This window comes from Chiloscyllium punctatum, chromosome 21 (assembly GCF_047496795.1).
Source record: "Chiloscyllium punctatum isolate Juve2018m chromosome 21, sChiPun1.3, whole genome shotgun sequence".
In the NCBI taxonomy this organism is placed as follows: domain Eukaryota; kingdom Metazoa; phylum Chordata; class Chondrichthyes; order Orectolobiformes; family Hemiscylliidae; genus Chiloscyllium; species Chiloscyllium punctatum.
In genome coordinates this window covers 6292751-6304057 of record NC_092759.1, presented here as the reverse complement: position 1 = coordinate 6304057, position 11307 = coordinate 6292751, and the positions used below count along the sequence as shown (strand labels likewise).

General features: G+C 53.3%; 1 protein-coding gene across 1 annotated transcript in view; it reads left to right on the top strand.

The window, feature by feature from the left end:
- Positions 1 to 447: 447 nt before the first annotated feature.
- Positions 448 to 11307, top strand: part of LOC140492436 (ephrin type-B receptor 3-like) — a 33153-nt gene continuing 22293 nt past the window's right edge. Inside the window, exons 1-2 of the mRNA XM_072591327.1 lie at positions 448 to 511; positions 2366 to 3038. Of these exons, the coding sequence (XP_072447428.1) occupies positions 449 to 511; positions 2366 to 3038 (736 nt within the window). The 5' untranslated portion in view covers position 448. The remainder of the gene's footprint in view (positions 512 to 2365; positions 3039 to 11307) is intronic.

Sequence of the window (11307 nt, the reverse complement as noted above, 5' to 3'; positions counted from 1 at the left end):
CAAAAGCTGTTGTCCCTCGGCGATGTGAACCTGGGACTCCTTTTGCCCCCCCCCCCCCCCCCGGCGACCCCTTCATTGCCCACCCAGCTGAGGCCTAGCCTGAGGGTTAACCAGGTTTTTTGGGGGGAATCGAGTGGGATCCGACCGGGTCCTCGAATCCGGGAGGGGGTGGGGGTGTGGGGGGTGGTGTGGTTGACCCTGGCTTTGCGTCTCAAACCGACATGGAGGTGGGTGCTTGTATTTGGTGCGGTTTTCTCTGTGTGGTTGGTGGAGCGAGAGAGGCCGCCGACCAGGCCTGGTTTGACAATTGCGGCTAACTTCGGTTCGGTTGTGGCAATTTTTTGCTGTGGGGGGAGGGGGGTGGGGTTGGGGGTTGAGAGTGCGTGGGAAAATAAACATGTCTAATCTAATCTAAAAAAAATGTCTGACTTCTCCTCTCGTCACAGAAATGCTGATGAACACGAGACTGGAGACTGCGGACTTGAAATGGATGGTGTACCCAGAGACCGGGGTGAGAATCTGATCAGTTTTTGACCCTCTACGTCCTTCATTCAACTTTCACCTCGACAAAGGGTCCTGCCCGAAATGTTGGCTCTCCTCAGGTGCGGCCTGACCTGCCGTGCCTTTTCCAGCCTGCTTTGTCGACTGAACTTTAACCTTTGTCCTCCGGGGGGACGTCCCTTTCTTGACCCTTGACACCACGGTATGTTCAGAAACCGAGGTGTCAAGTATAAAAGCGAGGCCTTTGTTTAGGCCTCAGCTGGCGGCCATCTTTTTTGGCCATTCCACCTCAGGCAGCTTGTCACTGCCTTGAAGAAAGTGGGGGTTGATGGGAAGGAAAATGGTGGGGATTTACCAGAATGTTATGAAGGGACTTGCGGTTGACCTAAGACCTGGAAGAAGCAGGGGATGGTTCTCCTTGGAGCTAGAAGGTTAACAGGGGTTTCCACGGTGACCCCACACCCTATAACTCTTAACAGCTCCCTGGGCCGTTAGGGATGGGCAATAAATGTTGGCCCAGTCGGTGAACGTCCAGGTGGATATTAAGCCTAGGGCTCTACTCAAGCAGCCTACACTCTGTAGAGTGGAGTGGCCCAGTTTAATCTCCCCGGCAATTCCCAGTCTCGGGAATTTCTCAGTGAGCCACTTATCTCGCGGACGCTCGGATAAGGGGAAGAGGTTTCCGATAAGACTGGGCGATGAGACAGCGGCCTAGCGAAGGGGGTCTTGGCTTCGCAATGTGGACACCCACAGCTTTTCAAATTTGCTATGTTTGGAAGGAGAGTCATAGAGACATACAGCACGGAAACAGACCCTTTGGCCCAACTTGTCCATGCTGACCAGATATCCTCACCTAATCTAGGCCCATTTGCCAGCACTTGGCCCGTATCCCACTAAACCCAATCCACCCTAACCTGCACATCCCTGGGCACTATGAGTAATTTAGCATAGCCAATCCACCCTAACCCACATATCCCTGGGCACTATGGGTAAGTTAGCACGGCCAATCCACCCTAACCTGCACATCCCTGGGCACTATGGGTAATTTAGCACGGCCAATCCACCCTAACCTGCACATCCCTGGGCACTATGGGTAATTTAGCATGGCCAATCCACCCTAACCTGCACATCCCTGGGCACTATGGGTAATTTAGCACGGCCAATCCACCCTAACCTACACATCCCTAGGCACTATGGGTAATTTAGCATGGCCAATCCACCCTAACCTGCACATCCCTGGGCACTATGGGTAATTTAGCATGGCCAATCCACCCTAACCTGCACATCCCTGGGCACTATGGGTAATTTAGCACGGCCAATCCACCCTAACCTGCACATCCCTGGGCACTATGGGTAATTTAGCACGGCCAATCCACCCTAACCTGCACATCCTTGGACTGTGGGAGGATACTGGCGCACACAGAGGAAACCCACACATACACAGGGAGAATGTGCAAACTCCACACGGACAGTCTCCCAGAGGGTGGAATGGAACCTGGGTCCCTGGCGCCGTGAGGCAGCGGTGCTAACCACCGTGCCACCCCAAGGTCAGCATTGACGAGTCGGGCTGAAGGGCCTGCGATCCTAACGTTGGCCTGTCTGAGTCGGGAGACTTTGGAATTCCGTTCCGCAGACGGCGGCGGGTGCAGGATCCCGTCGGGAGAGAGTTGGGAAGGGGGAGGGGGTGTGGGGAAGATTGGTGGTGCTGGAGGGGGGGGGGGGGTCGGTTACAGCGTTCGAAGGGCGCGGTTTTGGGGGGGGGAGGGTGGGTGCTCAACGCTGGAAAACTGGGACTGGGGACCGGATTGGGCGTGGTGCGTGACCCTGTGTCGTGTTGTGTGTGGTTTCCCCCCCCACCCCGCAGTGGGAAGAGCTGAGCGGGATCGACGATGAGACAAACACCGTGCGGACGTACGAGATCTGCCAGATCAACGTGCCCAACCAGAACAACTGGCTGCGCACCACCTACATCCCACGGCGCGGGGCCCAGCGGGTCTATGTGGAGCTGAAGTTCACCATGCGGGACTGCGCCTCCATCCCTGACGCCCGTGGCTCCTGCAAGGAGACCTTCAACGTCTACTACTTTGAGTCGGACTCCGACTCGGCCACCCGGAGCTCCCCGGCCTGGATGGAGAACCCTTACGTCAAGGTGGACACGGTGGCCGCCGACTCGGTCTTCCCCGACAAGACGCGGGGTCGCGCCAACACCAAGACCCTCCACCTGGGCCCGCTCAACCGTAACGGCTTCTACCTGGCCTTCCAGGACCAAGGGGCCTGCATGGCGCTCCTCTCCGTCCGGGTCTACTTCAAGAAGTGCCCGGCCCTGGTCTCCGGCTTCGCCTCCTTCCCCGAGACGGTAACCGGCGCCGAGCCCACCTCGCTGGTCATCGCCCCCGGCGCCTGCATCCCCAACGCCGTGGAGGTCTCCATCCCCCTCAAGCTCCACTGCAACGGCGACGGCGAGTGGATGGTGCCCTTCGGCGCCTGCACCTGTGGGCCCGGATACGAACCAGCGGAGAAGCACACCGCCTGTAAAGGTCAGCGTCGCCGTGGGGGGGGTGGGCTAGGTGGGGAGAGACGGGCCGAACTGCCTGTAATGGTCAGCGTCGCCGTGTGGGGGACAGAGGGCTAGGTGGGGAGAGACAGGCCGAACTGCCTGTAAAGGTCAGCGTCGCCGTGGGGGTGTGGGCTAGGTGGGGAGAGACAGGCCGAACTGCTTGTAATGGTCAGCGTCGCCGTGTGGGGGAGGGAGGGCTAGGTGGGGAGAGACAGGCCGAACTGCCTGTAATGGTCAGCGTCGCCGTGTGGGGGAGGGAGGGCTAGGTGGGGAGAGACAGGCCGAACTGCCTGTAAAGGTCAGCGTCGCCGTGGGGGTGTGGGCTAGGTGGGGAGAGACAGGCCGAACTGCTTGTAATGGTCAGCGTCGCCGTGTGGGGGAGGGAGGGCTAGGTGGGGAGAGACAGGCCGAACTGCCTGTAATGGTCAGCGTCGCCGTGTGGGGGAGGGAGGGCTAGGTGGGGAGAGATGGGCCGAACTGTCTCTAACGGTGAGCGTCGCCATGTGGGGGAGGGAGGGCTAGGTGGGGAGAGACGGGCTGAACTGCCTGTAAAGGTGAACGTCGCTGTGGGGGAGGGAGGGCTAGGTGGGGAGAGACGGGCCGAACCTCCTTTAAAGGTCAGCGTTGCTGTGGGGGAGGGAGGGCTAGGTGGAGCAAGACAGGCCGAACTGTCTGTAAAGGTGACACTTCTGAGCCAGTGCCCTCCCATCACCATGACGATGGCACTGACTCTCTGCCCCCTTCCCCTTTGACCCTTGCCTCCAGACGGTTGTCTATGTCTCTGGTGGCTGTAGCCTCTCCAGCCGGGGGATCCATGGCAGAGCGGGGGGTTGGGGGGGGGTGGGGGAATGTCCTGGTGGGGTCACAGAAGGTTCCGGGGTAACAGGAGGGCATTCGGCCCATTGGCCTGTTTCCCCACCTTGTTGTCTGACCCTTCAGTTGTTGACCTTTTGGATAATCCTTCGCGTCCTTCTTCAGGGTAAACAGTTGAACCTGCCCTCCCCCCCCCACCCCCAACCCCTCAAAATGGCGCCCCCTACAGATGGTGTGGCCCTTGTGCTAATGCCCCGGGGCTAGTAATGCAGAGCCCCAGGCTAACACTCTGTGGAATGTTTTTTCCATAACGCTCCCCAAAGGGGGATGGAGGGACAGTCTGATGGGGGAGAGGTTGGCACCCGTGCTCGCTGGAACAGTATGGCACAGGAGCGGGGCCATTCGGCCCACGGGGACATGGTAACACGGGAGGAGGAGACCATTCAGCCCTTCAAGCTGGCGCCACCATTCACCACAATCACTGCCGATCATCCAACTCAACAGCCTCATCGTGCTTCCTCCGCGTAATCTTTGGTCTCATTCACACCCCCCCCCCCAACCAGGGGGCTATATCTTGAGCACATTCAATGTTTTGGGAACCAACTACAGCCAGAAACATTGACAGCAACTCGGCTGCAGCCTGACCGGCCCCGTCCTTGCTGTTACATCCCATTCCCTTCGAAACAAAGACCAATGTTCCTTCTGGTATCCCTTGTTATCCTGGATGCTAGTTTTGTGTGTGTATGTGTGTGTGTGTGTGTGTGTGTGTGTGTGTGTGTGTGTGTATATGTTGTCTGTGTGTGTGTATATGTTGTCTGTGTGTGTGTGTGTATATGCCTGTCTGTGTGTGTGTGTGTGTGTGTGTATATGCCTGTCTGTGTGTGTGTATGTGTGTGTATGCCTGTCTGTGTGTGTGTGTGTGTATATGTTGTCTGTGTGTGTGTGTATATGCCTGTCTGTGTGTGTGTGTGTGTGTGTGTATGTTGTCTGTCTGTGTGTGTGTATATGCCTGTCTGTCTGTGTGTGTGTGTGTGTATATGCCTGTCTGTGTGTGTGTGTGTATATGCCTGTCTGTGTGCGTGTGTATATGCCTGTCTGTGTGTGTGTGTGTGTATATGCCTGTCTGTGTGTGTGTGTGTGTATATATGCCTGTCTGTCTGTGTGTGTGTGTGTGTATGCCTGTCTGTGTGCGTGTGTATATGCCTGTCTGTGTGTGTGTATATATGCCTGTCTGTGTGTGTGTGTGTGTGCTTACGAGTGTGTCTGTGTCTGTGTGTACGTGCACGTGTGTGTGCTTGCGAGTGTGTCTGTGTGTCTCTGTGTGTGCCTGTGTGCGTGTGTCTGTCTGTGTATGTGCAAGAGTGTGTGTGTGAGTGTGAGATTTATGGACGAGGGAAGACATGGAGTAGCAGGAATTGGGATCGAAGTATGGGGAGGGTGAGGAGTCGTCCAGTAGGATTCCCACAGAGGGTGGTACGTGTATGGAATGAGCTGCCAGAGGAAGTGGTGGAGGCTGGTACAGTTACAACATTTAAGAGGCATCTGGATGGGTATATGAATAGGAAGGGTTTGGAGGGATATGGGCCGGGTGCTGGCAGGTGGGAGTAGATTGGGTTGGAATGGACGGGTTGGACCGAAGGGTCTGTTTCCGTGCTGTACATCTCTATGACTGTATGAACCGTGACGGGGAATTGGATGGGCGGGAGACAGGAGTCAAAGCCGGGACAAGGGAGGACCAGGAGATGGGATAGCGAGGCGAGGGCAGGTTGGGGCCTGGGTGATGATGCCCGTGTGAGCTAGCGTCTAGCGAAGCAGACGGTGACTCCTCTCCCTGGCGGTGTGCCAAAGGGCTCTGTTTGAACCTTCTCCCGACCTGAGTCAGCGCCCATTGCGACTGGGTGGGGCGGGGGGGCAGGCCTGAGGGCGGGAAGGCATTAGCGAAGCCCCGCACTGGGCGTTGTTGGAGGCGGCTACAAAAGATGCCGAAGAGGGCGCCTGCCAAAAAAATATAAAATAAAAATACATTTGCCGGAACCCCGACAGAGCCTGGGAATTGTGTCCGAACATGTCGGGGCTGCTTTACTCTGGTAAAGGCAGACATGACGTGATCAAAGGCAGGATTCACTCAGGTCGCCATGGAGATGGTTCCCTCCACGTGTGTCCACTTGCCCTGTTACACTCCTCGCCTTCCCAAGATGCTCCAGTCGGGGTTTGAGGGGGCGAATATGGAAACTGTCTTCACCTTGGGAAGGCGCTGAGAATGTGAGGTGGCGATCGGTTCAGGTGAACATTGAAGGCGTGGGGGAGACGGGGTGGGGGGGGGTGCAGTCGGCTAATCGCGGGGGGGTCTGGGCAACGTTGTCGAGGCAGAGGGTAGACTGGTGTAGGCCTCTAGCCACTCTGCAAGCCCCTGCTGAACAATCAGGAATTGCAGTCAAAGGCCAAAACGTTGAGTGTCTTCAAGTCAGCGTCCGAGGCTGAAGGGAACGGGGGAGGAGAAAGTGGGCAGCAGAAGACTGAGTCTGACGGTCAGCCATTTTGAATGGCAGGGCAGGCTGGAGGGGCCAAAAGGCCTACTCCTGTTTTCTATGTTTCAGAGCAGTGCATGTGTCTGTGTGTGTGTGCGTGCATGTACGTGTGTGTGTATCTATGTCCGTGTCTGTGCATGTATATGTATCTGTGTCTATGTGTATGTATATCTGTGTGTGTCTCTGTATGCCTGTCTGTGTGTGTCTGTGTGTGCGTGTGTCCGTGTGCGTGTCTGTGTGTGTGTCCCTGTGTGTCTGTCTGTGTATGCCTGTCTGTGTGTCTATGTGCATGTCTGTGTGTGTGTCCATATGTGTGTCTGTGTCGGTGTGTATCTATGTGTCTGTGTATGCCTGTCTCAGTGTGTGTCTGTGTATGTCTGTGTCTATGTGTGTCTGTGTCTGTTGTGTCTGTCTGTGTGGGTCTGTGTCTGTGTGAGTGTCCATGTGTGTGTCTCTGTGTGTATTCCTATGTGTGTGTCTGTGTGCCTATGTGTGAGTGTCCGTGTGTGCGTCTCTCTGTGTGTGTCTGTGTGAGTGCGCATCTGTGTGTGTGTGTGTGTCAGTATGTGTCTGTGTGTGTGTATGTGTGTGTCTGTGTGTGCGTCTGATTTTGTGTGTGTGTCTGTGAGTGTGTGTGTCTGTGTTTGTATGTGTGTCTGTGCATGTGTGCCTGTGTGTGTCTGTGTGTGTGTGCGTCTGTGAGTGTGTGTATGTCTGTGTCAGTGTGTGTGTGATGTGAGTGTGTGTGTGTCTGTGTGTGTCCTTGTGTCTGTGTGTGTGTGTTTGTGTGTATGTCTGTGTGTGTGCCTGTGTGTGTGTCTGTGTATGTGTGTGCCCGTGTGTGTCTGTGTGTGTATGTGCCTGTGTGTGTGTGCGTCTGTGAGTGTGTGTATGTCTGTGTCAGTGTGTGTGTGATGTGAGTGTGTGTGTGTCTGTGTGTGTCCTTGTGTCTGTGTGTGTGTGTTTGTGTGTATGTCTGTGTGTGTGCCTGTGTGTGTCTGTGAGTGTGTGTGTCTGTGCGAGTGTCTGTGTGTGCGTCTGATTGTGTGTGTGTGTGTGTCTGTGTGTGTCTGTATGTGTGTCTGTATGCATGTGTGTCTGTGTGTGTCCGAATGTGTGTCCGTGTGTGTGTCTGTGTGTATGTGTCTGTGTGTGTGTGTGTGTGTGTGTCTGTGTGTATGTGCCTGTGTGTGTGTTTCTGTGTGTCTGTATGTTTGTGTCTGTGTGCGTCTGTGTGTGTGTCTGTGAGTGTGTGTGTGTCTGTGTGTGATCGTGTGCCTGTGTGTGTGTGTGTCTGTGTGCATATGTGTGTATCTGTTTGCGTGTGTCTGTGTGTGTGTCAGTGTGTATGTCTGTGTGTGTGTGTCTGATTTTGTGTGCCTGTGTGTGTCTGAGTGTCTGTGTGCGTGTCTGTGTGTGTCTGCATGTGTGAGTGTCTTTGTGTGTGTGTGCCTGTGTGTGTGTGTGTCTGTGTGCATATGTGTGTATCTGTTTGCATGTGTCTGTGTGTGAGTCAGTGTGTATGTCTGTGTGTGTGTGTCTGATTTTGTGTGCCTGTGTGTGTCTGAGTGTCTGTGTGTGTGTCTGTGTGTGTCTGCATGTGTGAGTGTCTCTGTGTGTGTGTGTCTGTGTATGGGTGTCTGTGTGTGCGTCTGTGCGTGTCTGATTCAGAGCAGTGCATGTGTCTGTGTGTGTGCGTGCACGTACGTACGTGTGTGTGTGTATGTCCGTGTCTGTGCATTTATATGTGTGTGTGTCTGTGAATATGTGTGTGTATGTCTGTGTGTGTCTCTGTATGCCTGTCTGTGTGTCTACGTGCGTGTCTGTGTGTGTGCTCATATGTGTGTCTGTGTGTGTGTCCCTGTGCGTGTCTGTGTATGCCTATCTGTGTCTGTGTCTGTTTGTCTCTGTGTGCGTGTGTCCGTGTGTGTCTATGTGTGAGTGTACCTGTGTGTCTGTCTGTATATGCCTGTCTGGGCAGTGTATGCCTGTTTGTGTGTCTATGTGCATGTCTGTGTGTGTGTCCATATGTGTGTCTGTGTCTGTCTGAGTGTCTGTGTGCATCTATGTGTCTGTGTATGCCTGTCTGTGTATGTGTGTCTGTGTATGTCTCTTTGTGTCTATGTGTGTCTGTGCCTGTGTGTGTCTGTGTGAGTGTCCGTGTGTGTGTCTGTGTGTGTGTCCGTGTGCCTATGTGTGAGTGTCCATGTGTGTGTGTCTCTGTGTGTGTCTGTGTGAGTGCGCATCTGTGTGTCTGTGTGAGTATGTGTGTGTGTGTGTGTGCCTGTGTGTATGTCTGTGTGTGCGTCTCATTGTGTGTATGTGTGTGTCTGTGAGTGTGTGTGTGTGTCTGTGTATGTCTGTATGTGTGTCTGTGTGCCTGTGTGTGTCTGTATGTGTGTCTGTGTGTGTGTGTCTGTGTGTATGTGTCTGTGTGTGTCTGTGTGAGTGTGTATTTCTGTGTGTATCTGTGTGTTTGTGTCTTGTGTGTGTGTCTGTGTGTGAATGTCTGTGTGAGTCTGTGTCTATGTGAATGTCTGTGTGAGTCTGTGTCTATGCGTGTCTGTGTGTGTGTCTGTCTGTGTGTGTGTGTGTGCTTGTGTGTGTATGTGTCTGTGTGTGTGTGCCTGTGTGTGTGTCTGTGTGTTTGTGTGTGTCTGTATGTTTGTGTCTGTGTGTGTGTCTGTGAGTGTGTGTGTGTACGAGTGTGTGTGTTTCTGTGTTTGTGTGTGTGTCTGTATGTTTGTGTCTATGTGTGCATCTGTGAGTGTGTGTGTCTGTGTGTGTCAGTGAGTGTGTGTGCGCCTGTGTGTGTGTGCGTCTGTGACTGTCTGTGTGTGTCTGTGTGTGTGCATCTGTGTGTGTCTTTGTGTGTGTCTGATTTTGTGTGTGTGCCTGTGTCTGTGTATGTGTGTGCCCGTGTGTGTCTGTGTGTGTATGTGTCTGTGTGTGTGTGCGTCTGTGAGTGGTGTGTATGTCTGTGTCAGTGTGTGTGTATGTCTGTGTGTGTGTATGTGTGTGTGTCCTTGTGTCTGTGTGTGTGTGTTTGTGTGTGTGTCTGTTTGTATCTGTGTATGTGTGTGTGTGTGCCTGTGTGTGTCTGTGTGTGTGTCTGTGAGTGTGTGTGTCTGTGCGAGTGTCTGTGTGTGCGTCTGATTGTGTGTGTGTGTCTGTGTGTGTCTGTATGTGTGTCTGTATGCATGTGTGTCTGAATGTGTGTCTGTGTGTGTGTCTGTGTGTATGTGTCTGTGTGTGTGTGTGTGTGTATCTGTGTGTATGTGCCTGTGTGTGTGTTTCTGTGTGTCTGTATGTTTGTGTCTGTGTGCGTCTGTGAGTGTGTCTGTGAGTGTGTGTGTGTCTGTATGTGTGTCTGTGTGTGTGTGTCTGTGTGCATATGTGTGTATCTGTTTGCGTGTCAGTGTGTATGTCTGTGTGTGTGTGTCTGATTTTGTGTGCCTGTGTGTGTCTGAGTGTCTGTGTGCTTATCTGTGTGTGTCTGCATGTGTGAGTGTCTGTGTGTGTGTGTGCCTGTGTGTGTGTGTCTGATTTTGTGTGCCTGTGTGTGTCTGAGTGTCTGAGTGTCTGTGTGTGTGTCTGTATGTGTGAGTGTCTCTGTGTGTGTGTGTCTGTGTATGGGTGTCTGTGTGTGCGTCTGTGCGTGTCTGATTCAGAGCAGTGCATGTGTCTGTGTGTGTGCGTGCACGTACGTACGTGTGTGTGTGTGTATGTCCGTGTCTGTGCATTTATATGTGTGTGTGTGTCTGTGAATATGTGTGTGTATGTCTGTGTGTGTCTCTGTATGCCTGTCTGTGTGTCTATGTGCGTGTCTGTGTGTGTGCTCATATGTGTGTCTGTGTGTGTGTCCCTGTGCGTGTCTGTGTATGCCTGTCTGTGTCTGTGTGTCTGTGTCTGTTTGTCTCTGTGTGCGTGTGTCCGTGTGTGTCTGTGTGTGAGTGTACCTGTGTGTCTGTCTGTATATGCCTGTCTGGGCAGTGTATGCCTGTTTGTGTGTCTATGTGCATGTCTCTGTGTGTGTCCATATGTGTGTCTGTGTCTGTCTGAGTGTCTGTGTGCATCTATGTGTCTGTGTATGCCTGTCTGTGTATGTGTGTCTGTGTATGTCTCTTTGTGTCTATGTGTGTCTGTGTGTGTCTGTGTCTGTGTGTGTCCGTGTGAGTGTCCGTGTGTGTGTCTGTGTGTGTGTCCGTGTGCCTATGTGTGAGTGTCCGTGTGTGTGTGTCTCTGTGTGTGTCTGTGTGAGTGCGCATCTGTGTGTCTGTGTGAGTATGTGTGTGTGTGTGTGTGTGTGTGCCTGTGTGTATGTCTGTGTGTGCGTCTCATTGTGTGTATGTGTGTGTCTGTGAGTGTGTGTGTGTGTGTCTGTGTATGTCTGTATGTGTGTCTGTGTGCATGTGTGCCTGTGTGTGTCTGTGTGTGTGTGTCTGTGTGTATGTGTCTGTGTGTGTCTGTGTGAGTGTGTATGTCTGTGTGTATCTGTGTGTTTGTGTCTTGTGTGTGTGTCTGTGCGTGAATGTCTGTGAATGTCAGTGTGAGTCTGTGTCTATGTGAATGTCTGTGTGAGTCTGTGTCTATGCGTGTCTGTGTGTGTGTCTGTGTGTGTGTGCTTTTGTGTGTATGTGTCTGTGTGTTTGTGCCTGTGTGTGTGCCTGTGTGTTTGTGTGTGCCTGTGTGTTTGTGTGTGTCTGTATGTTTGTGTCTATGTGTGCATCTGTGAGTGTGTGTCTGTGTGTGTCAGTGAGTGTGTGTGTGCGCCTGTGTGTGTGTGCGTCTGTGTCTGTCTGTGTGTGTCTGTGTGTGTGCATCTGTGTGTGTCTTTGTGTGTGTCTGATTTTGTGTGTGTGCCTGTGTGTGTGTCTGTGTGTTTGTGTGTGTCTGTATGTTTGTGTC